The sequence below is a fragment of the Sphaerodactylus townsendi genome, linkage group LG02 (assembly GCF_021028975.2).
Source record: "Sphaerodactylus townsendi isolate TG3544 linkage group LG02, MPM_Stown_v2.3, whole genome shotgun sequence".
In the NCBI taxonomy this organism is placed as follows: Eukaryota; Metazoa; Chordata; class Lepidosauria; order Squamata; family Sphaerodactylidae; genus Sphaerodactylus; species Sphaerodactylus townsendi.
In genome coordinates, this window is record NC_059426.1 from 87583394 (window position 1) to 87600873 (window position 17480).

General features: G+C 43.0%; 1 protein-coding gene across 3 annotated transcripts in view; it reads right to left on the reverse strand.

Moving 5' to 3' along the window:
* Positions 1-1811: 1811 nt before the first annotated feature.
* The window catches only part of LMO1 (LIM domain only 1), a 138865-nt gene continuing 123196 nt past the window's right edge, over positions 1812-17480 (reverse strand). For all 3 annotated transcript variants that reach the window (XM_048486296.1, XM_048486295.1, XM_048486297.1), the window contains exons 3-4: positions 16322-16447; positions 1812-2265 (exon numbers count right to left, since the gene is read on the reverse strand). In XM_048486296.1, coding sequence (XP_048342253.1) covers positions 2160-2265; positions 16322-16447 — 232 coding nt within the window. In that variant the 3' untranslated portion in view covers positions 1812-2159. The remainder of the gene's footprint in view (positions 2266-16321; positions 16448-17480) is intronic.

Here is a 17480-nt window from a genome sequence, read left to right on the forward strand (position 1 = left end):
AAAGTGGGCTTAGTTCAGACATGGTGAAGGAGTAGATGAACCTTTCTCATTATTTATTTATGTCAAGAATTCTTACTTTGCTGCTCTATTTAACACAGCTCCTAAGGAAACTTACAAAAAATGAAAAGCAAAAGAAAATGAAGATAAAAAAGCAGCCAACAATAAAAGCCAAACTGGCAAAGAGATAAAAATATTAAAAGCATCATCAATTTCAGATATTAAAATATCAGGTAAACAGTGCAGACATTATTTGGTACACAAATAGTGATAGTGAAGGTGCCAAATCAATCTTGGGAGAGGAGGTATAATTGAAGCACCACAGTGAAGCATCGCAATAGAAAAAGTCATTTTTTTTAGTAACAGCCAAACTCATATTTGATGGAGGAACATGGAGTAGGTCCTCCGCAGAGGATTTTATTTGCTGGGCTAGTTCACTGGGCATCAAACAATCCTTAAATTACCTTGGATCATTTAGGATGCTTGGGGTCAAGATCAACACTTTGAATTGTTCGTAAAAACAAAATGGAAGCAAATTAAATTCTTTCAAGGTTGGAAAAAATAAGTTCCTTGTGAACAGCCCCAGTCAAAAGTCTGGCTGTTGTATTATGCTACAACCAACATTTTTGAACTGTCTTCATGAAGAATGAATGTAGCCAGAGGTAACCAGAGGATAACATTGGGAAAATTATCATTTACCAGCAGAATCTTCATCTTGTCCGGATTGTGTTTCAATTTTAACACTCATTTAACCTATTTCTGGTTCCAGAAACCTGTTTAGGAAAACTATTGTTTCACCCATATAACAAGAAGAGTTGGATGTCATCTGCATATTGATACGTCCCCCTAAATTTGTATACAAATTCCAGCAGAAATTAAACAGAATGAAGATAAAACAGTGTCCTGTGGACCATAAATGCCATTGTGCGAAGCAGCAGTGAAACAAAATCACTTCTGGTACCTGTCTGAGAGGAAAGATCAGGACCATTGTAGTGGAGATCCTGAGATACCCTTGGGAGTGGGAGATAATTTTTGATACTGTATTCCTCCTCCTTTGTTTTTTGATGTCGTTCACCATTTTCCACTGAGATTTTTCAACAGCAATAGGAATTCCTAGAGTAAAACTTGCTATTCTTGTCCATATATGCTTGTTCTACCTTCTCTCTCAATTCCTCCTCATCACAACAGAATTGCTATTAGCTTTCGGCTTTACTTAATCAAAGTAAGATCTTGCATGGTGACCACTTAAACTACTCAGCAGGACAATCTTTGACCTCACCACATCTGAGACCAACATTTTTCTAAAAGATGCAAAACAGCATTAATGATTCCTGGTATGGTTTAAAACACATTGCCTTAAAATGAGCTAGATAGCCTGGTTCACTCCACATTCATAGAATACATATTGAAAAGTGCTGGACAAATTAGTATTATCAGGCTGATAATAAAGGTGACTGGGGAATCTTGGAACAAAATATCCCATATGAATTGGCACATGATATCCCTTTCAGTGGCTTGAAATATATGTCTCAGTCCAGCTAAAGGTAATGCACATTATAACTCCAGTTGAATGAGGACTCACATAGATGATCAATATTTCAAGCACAGTGCTCCATCCTAATTCAGCTTATGGGGCTACGTATGGACAGCCCTGTTGGAATATTGTCAACCAGATGTTTGGGGGTGGCTGGTTCAGTTTTCCATGTTCTATTCATCCCTATGAATTAATCATATCTGGTAACATCAAGATGGGGCTGTTAGATGTGATGTGGTTCCTTGCTAAAATAATACAATCTCAATAAATAGCCTAAAAATGACCAGGAAACATTCATAATTTTAATTCACAACTGTAATAAAATTGCATTACATTTTTCATAAAATAAATGTTCAAGTTTATATACAGAAAACAGACTGTACAGATCCCTTCCCCAAATCCTCCCAAAACTCACAAACATACAGGCAATGCAGTGCTCAGCTAAGCAGGCACAACTGTACATCTAAAATTGTAACTGCTTTGTGTAGGGACAGGGGGAAATACTACAATGTATATAGTCCTTTCTGGACCAAGAATTAAAAAAATATTGCAGGCAAGCTGACAGACGCCCTTCACTGCTAGTGCGGCTGAACGTCCATCCCACAGTGTTTCAGCAAAGCAGGGTTTGTTATTGAACTTGGGGCTCAAAGCTTCCATTCAGCTGCCCCTCCTCATAGTCCATCTGGCACAAGATCATGTTGTTCTTCAGGAAAAATTTGTCTCCCACGCAAAATCTGAAATTAAAATAAATTAATAGATCAAAATCCATTTGCATACCCCAAACCTTGCCAAAACCTCATTTTACTAGTATTGAGTATATGAAACTCACTATTGAATGTAGTCATGTTTGGGGCTTTGAAAAAGAACTATGGTACTTTTGTACTTTTCCCCCACTTCTTTGACCAAATAAAAATAATTGTTTTTTTTTACCAACTACGAACCATTTTCTTTGATCATATAAAATCTATACAGTACTAAAATGAGCAGTAGCTCTACCATTGTGCGGCATAAGATAGTTTACTTGGTTCATTTTAACACAATAAAAACTCAGGTGGACAAATATTAAAGAGCAAAAAAGCTGATTTTGTAGTTCATATATTCATGTAGGTTTTAAATTAATAAATACAATGTACTGCAATGACCAAGGGAGGGCTTTAATCAAAAAAGTCCAGTTTATTCTTGAAATGCAGGTCTCTAAAGTCAGGCTTTTACACTTGTTTGGGCCTGAGATTGCAACATGTTCGATTCTCCCCATGCATTGGCTCCCTCTGATCAGGTGACCCTTTAAAGGGTTGAAAACTGTTTATCTAAGAATATACTCTTAGTAAAAGACAACTATTTTACTGAAGCTTAAATACAAGTTTCTTCACAGCTATACAACTCAGATTCAAGTGACTTGTTCTAGATTGTAATACAGTATTCTAACAGGCAGTCCTAAGCAGAATTATACACTGTTAAGATCTCTGATTTCAGGGGACTTATATATACCTCTGCTTAGAACTGAACTGGAAAAGACCAATGGTTTTACTTATTTTAAATACTAAATGAGTTCTTGTGTATTCCTTCCTCCTTCCTGTGATTTTTACTTTTTAAATCTTTAATCTCATCTGTGTAAATTGGAGCAAGTAAAGTCGATTTCACGTTGTACATTGAGCACTGAACAAGTTTTAAGGTACAAGCTGAATTAGGTAACATTCAGATTTTTAGCCTATTTACAATCTCTTGGAGATCTCTTTTAACTCTTCCCAAGGTTTTAAAGTTTGAATTAGACTAAAAAAACAACCCATACACCAAACAATAACACACTTGTTAAATCTACTCCTTGAAATTTGCCCTAAAAGTCATGGCTTCTCCAAGTGTTTTGCTGAACTGGAAAAGTTTTCCTTGCTGACTGAAAACAGACAGTTGCTGACTCGCTACTTATTTTAGCCTTAAACCGAGAAGGCAAAAACTGAAGGAGTAGTAATGCAAAATGAAGATTAAAGTGTTGCCAACGGCACAAATGTGTATGCTTGACAGCTGCCTCTTGCCAAATCAGCGGAGGTTTAGAGTGGCAGGATTGGACGACCTTGCAAAGCATTCAGAAATATTTTATGTTTTAAAAATGACAGTCTTGGAAGCTCGCGGGCTGGAGTTTCAAAATGGGGTCAAACTAGACCCTTGAGGACCTTTTCTCATCCTACATGCAACAAACTGGAGTTTGCCAATAATTCTACACATGGCAAGAAGCTACCGTCATTATTGTTCCATACTGAGGGTACCAACATGAAACAAACTTCTGCTGAAAACAAGAGTACCATATACCTAATTCTGCTTGACCAATAGTAGATATGATCTGGCTCCTCACACAGCAAATTTCTCTCCCCCTTCCAACAAAATGCTTTTGAAACAAAAGGGGAGTTTCAAAAGCAAAATGATATGGTGTGTTATTCTTGTGTTAATAGCAAAAAAGATTTGAAAAACCATTGGGCATGACCACAAAGGATGTGCAAAAAGAAAAAAAATGTGCATGGGATCTGTCCCTTGGCACTTTGCCCATGTGGAACGTCACTGTGCCCCATGGTTTGGCACCACTCTTTAAAGTATCTGGCCAAAGTGAATTATATCTTAATGCTCAGAGAATGAACTGAAGACACATAGTAACTTAACCAAGTCTTGCCCTGTAAGCTTTGGGAATGAGGGTCTACTGGAAGCTGCCTGAAAGCCACTCTGTTCTCTTTTGGGTGGGGGGAGGGCTGGAATGTCTAATAACAGTAATATTTTGCATTGGAAGCACTACCTGCAACACAGTCCTCAGGTGCCTGCAACAATTCAATGTCATGCTGACAACATAGGGAGACTTTCCAAACAAATACAATATGATCAAACTAATGAATCCAACCTGCTAAAATTAAACTTGTATTTAAACATTATAAACTTACTATAGTGAAATGAATACAATTTCACAACAAAAGGGATCAGGTCAGTTACACAGCATTGCACTTATCTATGTAACTGTAGTGGGTTTCTGTGCAGACACACATTGGGACTGCTTGTGCAGGCCTGCCGCAGAAAGATTTACAAGCTTTCTTCTACTCTGCAGCTCTAAAGAGCACTTGCTCCTCTCACACAGGAGGGAAGGTTCCCACACACATGGTCACATCTTTGCACTTCAGTACAAATGTTCTGACATCAAATGTCCTGGTTCTGATTGGTTCTGATGGGAAGATCAGTTCCTCCAGGAAGATGCTGAGTGATTCAGCAGGTCTAGAGGTAGATAGGTTCCGAGAACAAAGGGAAGAGGTAGGTGACTGCCAAGTGGGATGCCTTCTTGATCTTGATGGCAGTGTCAGTGAAAAGAATAGTCACTAAGCATTGAAGAAACTGGAGATGGGTATTGCAAGTGATGATGGTTCCAATGTCCTCAAAATTGAGGAGGATACTGCAGTAAGGACCACATGACTTAGCTGAGGCCTAGGTCCAGGTTGCAACATTGGAGGGACTCCTTGAATGGGCTGCTGCAAAACCTCAAAAATGCCATCATCCCGATGAAGGCTGGTCGGAGGCCACGCTTCTGACTCAAGGCTGTCAGCAATGATCAACTACAGCCCTTTGGAAGCAAAGTGCTTCAGGCCGGCGAAGTGCTGCCTCCCAAGAGCTCAGAGGCAATGGAGCTAAGTGCTGGGGAGAACTTGGCGGTGAGGGAGTATCTTGATGGTGACAATCTATAAACAACAAATGTCGTTAGTGAGACATCAAGTGGCCAAATAGCAAGTGCATATTTGGACTATGTCCTCTCGGCATTGGAGAAAACCTCAACAGTGATCTCGACTGCAGTTGAGAGCCATTTTTATTGGCCAATTGCCTAGTCAGGGGAGATGACCTCCTCTTTAGAAGAACGGTCTTCTGACTATTCTTCACCTGTCTTCTTATGACCCTTATTTTGAGGGTGCTCTAAAGCAGCCCACATCAAAGAAAGCCTCGAAGGTCTCACAACAAGGGATAGAAATAGAGGCTGGGGAACAAGCTTTCTTCTTCTCTTGATCTTAAGCATTCAAAGGAGCCAGAGACTTTTCATACCGGGTTGCCCTCAGGCCCTATCCTGGCTGGCCTTTGGTGAGAGAGAGAGGCACAGGTCTTGCAGAAGAAGTCTAAGCTGGACACAGTAGAGGCACTCCTTATGGCTACTGTTGTTAGGCATTTTCAAAGTACAAGTCACTCACTTCTTTAAAAGGACAAAGTCCTTCTAAACTTCCATAGTGGAAGAGAAAGGCTCCCAATTTTGAAGAAACAATACCTCACAGGGCATGAGACCATGCATAAGGTGAAGAATTAGCAGAGCTGAAGCAAGAACTTCTTTCCTCCTGAGGCCTGATATGAGGAAGTGAAAACTTGTTGGAAAGGGCAAAGCCCTTCTCAACTTCCATGCTGGATGAGAAAAAATATCACATTTTGATAAAAAAACCTACTTCATAGGGCCTTAGGCCTGATGTGAGGTAAAGAATCAGCAGAGCTGAAGGAAGAACTTTTTTCCTCCATAGCAGAGAGAAAAGAAGGAATAGCATTCCTCCCACTCCCATCATGTGACCACTTGGGTGGGAACCTTCCCTCCAGAGGGTGGGGGTGGGGGTGAGTGTTTTCATTGTTGCAGAGCAGATAGAAAGCTTGTAAATCTTTCTGTGGTGATTTGTGCAAGTGCAGTCTCAATGTGAGGATGCACAGAATACCCACAAAGATGAAGTCTTTAAAATTCTTTTCAAATACAGCGTGTAATTTTTGAGCCTGGATTAGCTATCAAAATGTAAAACACAGCCCTCTACTAACAAATTGCAAACGTTATTGCTGGGAAATAGTTTAGAAGTAAAAGTTAACATTGACAGTAACACTAACAGTGCACTGCAGAATATAATTAATGCAAATAGAGTCCTGAAGTAATTTTTAATCTAAAGTTTTTTTAAAAGTGTGTTCACAGTTCAGGCAAATAAATGAATTTATTTAATAAAGCTTAAATAAATCTCACTTTTGATTATATTTCTTTGTCACATATTTTAGGGAACAATGTGCTTTCAAATCACAGCCAATTTATGTCAACCCCACTTTTCAAGGCGACTGAGAAGCAGAGGTGGTTTGCCAGTGCCTTCCATTGCAGAATCTTCCTTGGTGGTCTCCTATCCAAATACTGACCCGCTCAGCTTCTGATATCTGACAAGATCAGGGTATACCATGTTGCTTTCCCTTCCAAACAAATGAACCCTTGGATTATATAATTTTTAGCTTTATTGAAGTACTCTCTCTGTCTCTCTGTCTCTCTCTCTCTCTGGGATTTAAAATTTTAAAAGATATTACATACAATGTTATTTAGCATAAAGAAGACACTAACAGATTTTGTTATTATTTATTCTAAAAACAATGTTAATTTCCATTAAAATAGACAAGAAATGTCAATATTCTGTATCTCAGTGGGGTGGGGTGTTGCAGAAAAAAGAGAAATCAGTTCTGTGGGTTTTAAACCCTTTTTAGGGGTCAAGAGATCACTTCATCAGATACATGAGGCAAAGTGTCAATCAGTAGTCACACTCATACACACTCACATAGACTGAGAGAAATATGAATGTGAATCTTCGCAGCCTTCCATAACACCAAGGCAGGGAAACTACTCACTTTCATTTTTCCCACCTTTTCTCTGAAGGGACTGAGGTGACTCAAAATGTCATAGTGTGAAGTAGGCAGCCACTTTCCCTCAGCCTGTTATAGCACACAGGAAGGTGAAGGGATGCCTATTGACGTTTCCGTTCCTTTCCTTATTCACTCTCCAAACTAGGCACACTAAAATAAATATACTGAGGCAGAAGTAAACTCAAAAAGAAACATAGATTTATTTAACAGGCAAAGGAAATGGTAAAGGAGGGGATATTTAAACTTGGAGATGGATGATAGAGTCAAGCAGGGCAGCAGTCGAGAAATATATTAACACTATTCACAAGAGAGCTTGGCACACAGATTTATAGTTTGGTTTGTTTAATACAGAATTTTAGATTACTAAATTCAGTTCAGCTTAGATGTTGTTTCAAATGATGTTCAAAGAATGTGTTCTGGCATATGGCTATTCATTTACAGAGTACATTCATTCAGTATCCCCCTCCCCCCCCCCCCCCCGGGCACCACACACATTCTTCTCTATTAGGTAAAACCCCTTAAAGCAAAACACAAACTCTTACTGAGGTAAACTTAAAGCAAATCCCTACACCCCAGACAAACTGCTATACTAAAATTCTCCTCTCTCTAGGAGAAGACCTTATCCTAGTTTATTAAGCTTTGATCTTGTCCTTCAACAAACCCCATCAATATAAGATGTCTATGTATGACTGCTTAAACTCAGCACTCTGGCTGATACCAGTAGATTCAGTCAATCCCTTTGGATCTACTCCCCTCAGAGTTTAGTTTTCTCTTAGTAGACAGACAGCACTTAGCTCCCACGGGGCGGGGGCATGACACCCCGGGTGGAGCAGTGGCAGAGGTGTGGTCTGGCCATCAAGGGGGCATGGCAGGGTGTGGCTTTCCAGGGGTATTCTGGGACGGGGCGGGTGACGCTGTGGTAGGGGTGCAGGGTGCGCGCTCCAGGCATGGTTTCTCCTTGCTCCGTCCCTGCTTAGCAGCTGTTAACAGTAGGAATGATTCCAACCAAAAGCCCTCTTGGAAGTCTGTGACAGGGAGATATCCTTCTTCTGCATCACACTGTTACTTGTCCAATCAGCGTGCAGGAGGCCACAGCCACACAATTGATTGCTAAGTCATTCCTGCTCCACTGTGAAGGTAAACAGTAAGTTTGCTTTGTCAGAATTGCATTTTAAGGGGACAAAGATCTTCCCAGCTGAATACTGATAAAATTCAGTAAGGGTATAGACGGAAACGACAATACTAATGGAATGGCCGGTTCAGATTATGGGTTATTTTGTATCTAGATGGGAAGAGATGTGTTTAAGTAAAGTTTTCCTTGATTAAGTAAGAAGAATATAATTAAATTAGAGAGCTACTTGGTAGGTTGTATACTTAGGTATTATAAGGGCATTAAGTAATAGGTAACGATGAAGTGAGTCCAGTTGGTAAACAGTCTTTTTTTTTTTTAACTATTCTGAATAAAGGGATGGGGGATTATTTTTTCATTCATTCATTTATTTATTTTCTAAGGGAAGGTAGAGTTGATGATTGGTACAGGAGAACATATATCTGGTGTAAATGTTGGAAAGGGTACTTGTAAGAGCAAGAATGTTTGGGTGTTTTTTTTAAATGATGTTAAATATTCATATTGTACTTAAAGTTTTGTTTGGCTTTGTTTTAAAAACAGAAAAGTGTTCATAAAAATTATAGGAAAAAAGAATTGAATTTAAAAATTATATGTTCCTTGCAATCTGTCAAAGTGAACAATACATTTCAGGGTCTTTTAATCCTAATATACTGATGATTTATCTAAAAAAATGGCAGTACCTAGGCAGCCCTAGGCAATTCTACTCAGAATCATACTTAAGTGTATTCAGTGGGGCTTACCTGTACTGTAATTCTTTGAAACCTCTTCTACATATAACCCAGCCCTTTACAGATTTTGAGGCTTGGAGGATCCATAAAGATGCGCCCCAGACTTACCCGGGGCACCGTTGCAGCAGGGGAGGATGGAGTGGTGGCTTGCCTCCCCTTGAGCTGATCACTGGACGGGTCACGTGATGGGGGAGCCAGGACGCCTATTTAAGGCAATGCCCGACCCAGATCAATCTCGTCCAAAGCAGCAAGCAAGCAGAGCACTTGCTTGTTTCCTCTACAGGGCTGACGCAGGCCTGAGCAGGTGGTGGTGGCTGATTGCATTGAGCCCTGGGGGCTTTTGGGAGCACGGGCGATAGGCCCAATTGGAAGGCTAGTGGCAGAAGGGGTGGGAGAGGGGGCCAGGGAGAGTTGGTCCCAGAACTGCAAGGCCTGTCAGTTTAGCGGCGCAGCCTCTGTAATGGCCGTTTTGGGGCCTTGATAGCTTGCCTCTCCCTTCCCTTTCATCAGATGCCAGTCCAGCAGTGAGGTGTTGAGTTGCCTGTGAGGGTTGGTAGATTTCCCCGCTTGATTTGGTGGCTTTAGACTGGGAACTGGCTCACAGTGGCCATTTTAGGCGGGGCCATTGCCTGCCCCGGCGGCCATTTTGAGGACCTTATTTAAACAGGAATTGGGAAGCTAGTTATTTCTCCCATTTACCTTATTGTTATATTTTTAAAAAAGAGAAAATAATATAATACTTAAAACAGGGTCAGGGGTAGTTGTTGGGATAGAGTTAATAGTAGTTAAAAAGGGGGTTATATATATTCATAGTTAGGGGTTCTTAATTCATAGATATCATTAGATAGTTAATCAGAGTTATTGCAATTGGGGTTTGATTAGCAGATTGGGTGGTTTGATTAGCAGATTGATTAAAAATTTACACGTAGATATTTCATAGTTAAGCAGGAACTTAATTATAGTTGAGGCTTGTTGTCTATTAGTGGGTTAGGCTATAGACAGGTGTAAAGCAGTGGCACATACTGCCACGCTATGGTGCCAAAGCCAAAAAGCAGTAAAAAGGGCACCGCGCAGCGCCCGTCTTCGGTCCCAACAAGGAGTGGGGGTCAGGGGCAGAGCACCCCAGCCATGGCGCAAGCAAACCAAGTAGGGTACCAGATGTCAAGTCCTCAGACCCGCGGTGCAGCAGAAAGTGCTATAAGTCACCCTGCACAAGACCAGATAGCACAGGAGTGGCCAGTGGAGCCGGTAGCCACACCAGGGCCAAGTTACTCTACATCTGTTGGCCTGGGTGGGGTAGACAATTTGCCAGCAGCTAACTGCCCGCCGGGAATATATTGTTCTTCACCTTATGTGCCCCCTCCAGGGACGCCAGGTGAGCCAAGCCAGATAGGACCTGTGCCATATTTAATGCAGTGGCCAGCAGGGTATGTTGGATCTCAGCCTGCTTATGCACAAGGGGGTGGAGGTTCCTTCTTGTACTTTTCTCCCCCTCGGGTTCTGGGTTTGAATGCGAGTTTAGTTAAGGAAAGTTTTTTTTATCAGTTCTTTTTGGCAATAGCATGCAGCCTCAGGCCTCTTTAAGCGTAGTTCCTTTACCAGTTAGTGGTTTAGAAAGGGACAGTGAGAAGTCTGTTCCAATGGGACAGAGTGGCAATGCAGACATGGATGCTAGACACATACGACGGAAGTCCACTCAGTGCTTACGGTCCTCAAGGTGGTCTCCTAGTGCTTCCTCTTCTGGTGAGTTGACAGATGAGGACTCTGCACAGGCCAACGGGGATTATTGGGTGCACAGGGAGCAAGTCCCCTTCCTTCATTCTTGGCTTGCTAGGAGGAGAAAGCTCAGTGCTAGCATACCTTCACCTCATGTGGCATCCGAGGGCCCAGGATCTTCCTCAGCTTGGGACGCTGGTGATCCTCTGGGGTTTCATCTTCCCAGGAAAATCAGGGAAAGGGCCTTAGATGGCTATTTTGTGGACATCTCTACAGTACTTACACCTGAGGGGGACCCGGTTTGTCAGGTTCCCGTTTGGGAAAAAGAAAGGGCCAAGTTAGGAGGGCAGAGTGTACTTTTGAGAATTGGTCAAATAGCCCTTGAGAGCATGGCATTTAGCGATTGGGCCAATGTGTTCAGAGGCCGCTCCCTGTCAGGGGACTCAGCAGCCCTAGATTATGATGAGGCATTCCAAAGGATTGGGATCTAATACACAACCAGACCTGGATGACTACAGTTCATCAGCTCACAAAGGCCCAAAGGGATGGTCAGTGCAAGAAAGGGGCCTTACAATGGGACCTGTCCAGGTCTATTTGCTGGGGATTCAATTAAGGGGCCTGCAAGCACTTAGTGCAGGTGTGAACATGTATGCTCAGCCTGCTACAGTGCTCACGCCAGGGGACAGTGTACGCAGGGTCCTGCTTGGCAGCCCTTTTGGACTGGCTGGAACCCTGGTCCCAGTGGTCCCAGAAGAGACAGCGGTAGCCAGGGAGGTCCTTCCTCCGTCCAGAAGACCTGAAATCCCAGCAGCACTCCATTCCCTGGCCCCCACCCCAGTGCGGTTGGGTCCTCTGTGCAGGTGATTGGCCAGGTATCCTCGGAGGCAGGAGGCAGATTACCCTTGGGATGCTTTTGAATCGGGTTTCTGTATCCTCTTTTCTGGTTGGAAGATGGCCACGTTTTCCCCCAATCTTAGATCTGCCAGGGAACTGCCTGACATTGTGGCAGCCAAAATCAACGAGGAATGCTTAGCGGGCCCCATTGGTGTGATGCCCCCAAAGGACCCAGGAGAGTACAGGATGATCCAACACTTATCCTATATGATAGGGGAATCAAGCAGTGCCCTTCTGGTGAGACAATCAAGCAGTGGTAAGGGTAGTGAACAGGCAGTCTAGCCATTCTGAAAGGGTCATGCCCTTGGTGCGAGAGTTGGCTTTGCTATGCCTTGTCGATAACATCTCTTTTAAGGCTGTTTTCCTCCCAGGGGTCCCTAACAGCATTGCTGATGCTTTATCTCATTGCCAGGTAGACTGTTTTTGCTCCCTTGCTCCCAAGGCCAATCAACAGCTGGATCCGTTCCTGGAGCAGCTGTCACATCTTGGCAGTGCATGATAGTGGATGGTGTCCTCCAATCCTTGGCTCCTGCCACTTGACCTTCCTATGAAGGGGCAGTGGCCTCCTTCCTGGACTTTGTGGCACCTCTGGGCTTGGCAGCGCAGCAAGGAATCCCTGAAGGTCTCCTCCTTCAGTATTTAGCCAACCTGAAGCCCCAGGGGTTGGCCCTGTGGACTATGAGAATTCACTTAGTGCCATTTCATTTTTTAGTGAATCTATAGGAATCCCTGACCCAACCACATCCTTCCTGGCCCGCAGGGCAGTGATGGGTTGGCACCGGGCTTCCCTTCGCCCTTTGGATGGCTGTTGGTCCATCACAAAAAACCTGCTGCAGGCATTGCTCAAAGTCACTGCCTCTGTCTGCTCTTCTCAATATGAGGGAGCGCTATTTCAGGCAGCCTTTGTCCTTTTTTGGCGCATTTCGATGCAGTGAACTAGTGGCACCTTCTACGTCATCGTTAGGACGTCGAGTCATCCAATGGGCTGATGTGGAAATATCCCACGTGCAGGAGGTGCATTTTCGGCCTGATGGAGTCCACCTGTCCAGTGGGGGGATGGACATTTGACTACATGCCATAAGGCATGCTCTATTGCAGTGGCTAAACAACACGCAATAGGCTAGTGGCTCTGGGCTTGGGAAGCTGGGGTGGGAGCTGTTGGTATCAGCTCAGTGGTGGTTTGGGGCATAGGAGCACATCCTTATTGGGAAGGCAGTGCTTGCATGCCAGACCCTCCCACAGTTGGGGGCCTTAATCAGAGGTCTGGGGGTATTGGAGAGCTTGATGGCACAGACCACAGAGGCTCTGTTTCAAGCTCGCTACCGCTGGCAGGAAGGGGTGTCACTAAATAGTATGCACCCAAGTGGCACCTAGTAACTTTCTGTCCCAATCCCCATGGGGGATGGAGCCAGGTTCAGCATGGTTGCTGCCCGAAGGGCTGGGGTCAGCGGTTGCTGCCTGGCAGCCAGGATGTACCCCTTATGCTCGCCCAGCTTCCTATGTTCTGATTAATAAACGGCCTGCAGCCAAATCTTATTCCAACTAAGAATGTGTCAGTGGTCAATGATGAGCGAACAGCCGCACATCTGTGTGCAAAGTGCATCAGAAGGAGTGCTGAGTATGGACTAGGGAAAGATACAGTCAGCTCGCTGATGAACCATGAAGCTTTCCTGCATGGGCCTGGGTAAGACTTTTCTCCCAGACAGTCTCTCTAAGAGCTGCTATGAGAATAAAACTGGATAAATCTAATCTACACTGCACTGAGATCCTTGGAGAAATGGAGGATACAGCAACACAAAATAAAGGCATAGAACACCTTATTGTTCATTAGGCCTGTGAAAGACTTACAGTGTCTCCATAGCTTCCTGAGATCCAACGCTGAGGTGGAAAGGAGACATTTTATCACACCACCTTGAGCAGACCCAACATGTTCAAGTATATTTTCTCCTGAATTTGGAATGGCTCTAAGAAGCATTTAAAGTCAGTGGAACTAGTAAAAGACTACAACATTCTAGCATGTTCCAACAAAAATAGTCACAAAAACTGGGATATCCACCTGAACCCACTAGATGTCACTATAACCTCAATGGAATAATGGATCAAATTGGACAGCTTGATTGATTGTATCTGCTGCTTTTAACCAGGCTGCCAGTCTATGCCAAACAAAATAATGACAGCTTTGTGTTTCATGCAGTTCCTTCAGTGAAAACCGCTCCAAATAACAGCATGTTCCCAGATATACTTTTACCTCTGATGTGTGCATGTGTGCGTAAAGTCCTGACCATTTGCAAGTTGCGGTCGAGTTGGGTGATCCCAGCAAGGTAAGTGAGAAGCAGAGGTCGATCGCGCCCCACCCTGCCTTCCTCTGCAGAGTCTTTCTTGGTGGTCTCCCTTCCAAGTACCAACTCTGCATAGCTTTCGAGATCTGATGAGATCAGGCTATATTATGTAACCTTCCTTTCAACCAGATGTGTTTTATTTAGGGGAAATAACGTTGGCTTGAGTAAGCAGTTAAATTGTTCTGTAGGTGACAAGAGAATTAGGTAATACCTAGGTTTTTATAGGAGGCGGCTGAGAAAGGTGAATAGTATATACTCAGCATCATCGTGCTCTGTTATGGTCAGTTCACATGGACATGCTGTGTGTGGCTTCTTTTGTTGCACAGTGATGAAAAGGTTCTCTGAATGATTTGTCACAAACAGGCTTAGTTTGCTACTTTAAAACTTCTTCAGTGTGGGTTCAGCATCAGCATGCCAAATTGCAGGTCATCCCTGTACAGGTGACCTATTTGCTGCACATAATTTCAGCATTGAGGCTAAAATGCAGCAGGTGGCTAGACACCTATCTTTTGGGTGAAAGCACTCTTTATAGTGAAAGGCCAATCATTATAGAAATTACAGTGTATAAGGAAACAGGGAGTGCAGGCATACAGCCTGTTCTTCATATGTCTTTGAAATTTCAGAAGTTCAGTTTATTTGATCACCTGATTAGATACACAGTCTCCTAGTAGTGGGACAGTCAGGGCTGGATTGATGCCAAGCAAACTAAATGGCTGTTTGGGGCCTCAAACTGGCATGGGTGGCACAGTAGAAAGAGTGCCCTGGTATACCTGTTCTGCTGGTTCCTGGCTTGACCAAAAGGTTGCTGTTGTTCCTTCATGTCTTGCACTCAAGTTGCAGCAAAGAAGACACTGGCCATTCTACAGCTTTCCAATACACTCTCCCTGTCTAAAGCCATTTCAGATTTACCCAGGGAAGACAGGGGGAACTGCACCTGGGGCATGCCTGCATCCCCGCCACACCCCCATCTGCCCCTGCCATGGCCCCACACTGGCGCGCCCCTGGTACATCACGCCCCGCTGCACCCCCTTGGTGCTACGCCACTGGATTCACTTACCTAGAAACTGACATGCTCATAAACCCCTCTGATGTTGATGGTAGCAAGACTTTCCTCATTACTGAAAAGACTGTTATATACTCTTCACTAAGTATTAGTTACTATTGCTCAATTGTAGATACCATCACAGTGGTTCTTCATAATGTACTGTGAAAACTATTTTTATTCCTCTATAGGCAGCTAGGCATTTTAAAAAGAAAATTATTATTTCAGACATTTTTGCATGTACATAGGATTGTTATGGCAGGTGAATTCTGTCCGGGCAAGAAGTCTGAACATGTTGAGTATGTCACGTGTGTAACATTCCTTGAAGGTCTGTGTAAAGGCTTTTTCTCTTTTGGAAGCATTTTTCAGATTGGGCTGACTTTTTGGACAGAGGGTTTTTGTTTGGTATTTTCATACGTCAGAGTTTCAGGTAGCTTTACATAAATCATACAAAGAAATACATCCGCATTTTATTTTCGGTATAGCTGCAAAATATGGATTTGATTTGTCTGAAACTTCAGATTGATGAGAACAAATGTCAAAATATCACCTAGAATAAAACCTTTGTGCCTCAGTTTTCCACATGAAAACAAGACTAAAACATCCTGATTGCTCTACACAATAGACAAGTCAACAACAATTCATTAAGAGCTGCTGTGGACTCTGATGCTATGATGCTATGAGACACATTGGAATGATGCTTGTAACCTTTGTTGATGAGCTTTGTCTGTATCTCTCTCCCTTTCAGGCACATATGCACATTCCATACAAAATTACGCTGTGAGAACACTTTACTGACTGTGCAGCAAGTTGACAGATGCAAGTCTAAGACCTTGCAAGGGATTACCTAGACTTGAGCATTTCCTTTGCCTCATCTCATCTTCTGAGCTTGTCAGATGCCTGGCTTAAGTAACCTTGACTTAAAAGTAGTTATGCCAAGTGATCCTCATATCAATGGATGTTCACCAGACCGACTAGAAGCCTGACTTTGAAGCTGTTCATTCAGTTGCCTTGACACGACTTAACACCACCTGCCAGTCTGTGCAGCAGCACCCACTTTTGTTGTCCCTTCCACAATCCAACCTGATTCTGATTGTGCTGCAAGTGAAGTCAGAGGCCTCCAGGGACAGGACTCGACTGTTCAATTAGCACTTAAAACAACTTGCACAGCAGTGGCAATTTGCAGATCTTGGAGAAGGAGATCAAACAGTGAAACAGACTTTCCTGTTCCATGGTGGAAAAAATAGCTTGAATTTTAAAAAATGCATGTAAAAGTCTTTTACTCACCTCTGGTTGCAAAGTTGGCAGGCAAAGCAGTCCAAATGGTAAACATTATCTCTGGCCCTCATCACCATCTCAAAGGCAGGGATCAGCTTACTGCAGGCAGCACAATTCCCAGTGGTCCCAAAGAGCCTGCCAAGGAAGCACAATCAGTAGAAGTCGTTTTAATTAAATGGCGGAAGGACTAATTAAGTGCAATTAGCAGTATCAAATACTGTATTGCACCAATAAAGAAGTTGCAGTCCTTGTTTTGCTGACCAGCCTGTGTGTGGGAATGTGGGCTGAAAGTACAGGAGGAAAAAGCTAGATTCCTTACTAGGCTTCTGAGCCTTCAGCTATTGTACTGTCTAATAATGGAACATACCCACTAACACACAGAGAGAATGACATTTGGGGGCTCACAAAATTTCAGTCATAAAAATCAACTTTTTTTTTCAACGCAAATGAAACGATGCCGTCAGGTTTGTTAATTATCTAGTGAAAATACTAGGGATGTCCCTTCAGATATTCCCAAGCCGAAATGATGTCCCAAATTCCTGTTTTAATTTTGGGTCATGAAATACCCTTATACCCCAAAACTCTCCTTAAATTTTGGAACTGGCAAAAATTCCTGTCTCAGAATTTTAGAAGTGTTTTGCCTTGTTCAGAATCACCGGAGCCAGTGGAGCCCTGGAGCCAGTGGAGCCCTGTGGTGAGAAGACATCGTAGCTGCAGACTCCTGCACTTCCTTGAAGGTGGCAGAAACAGCAGGAGTGCTAATGGAGAGTAAGAGAGCATGTGCTCCAACTGTGGTCCTTTAACATCCCACTATTGTAAACTGGTGGTAGACCTGGCCTGCTGTCCGAAAACCATAGACATTCTTTCATGGAACACTCTCAAGTGATCTCGGGCCACTCAGAGTCTCTCAGCCTAACTTAACCTCACAAGTTTTTGTTGTTAGAATTGTGGAGGAGAGGATATGCTAAAAGGTGTTGGGTTCTGATTAAGAAAAGTGGAATATAAAAATGAAAGATAATGCATACAAAAACCCAATCTAAGATACGATACTATATGCAATGCGACTGGATTATGTATGTAGAAGACATGACAACATAGTACATACAATAAACACTGCAAGATCCTTATAAAAGCATCCTCCTGAACCATTCCATTATATTATAGCCCT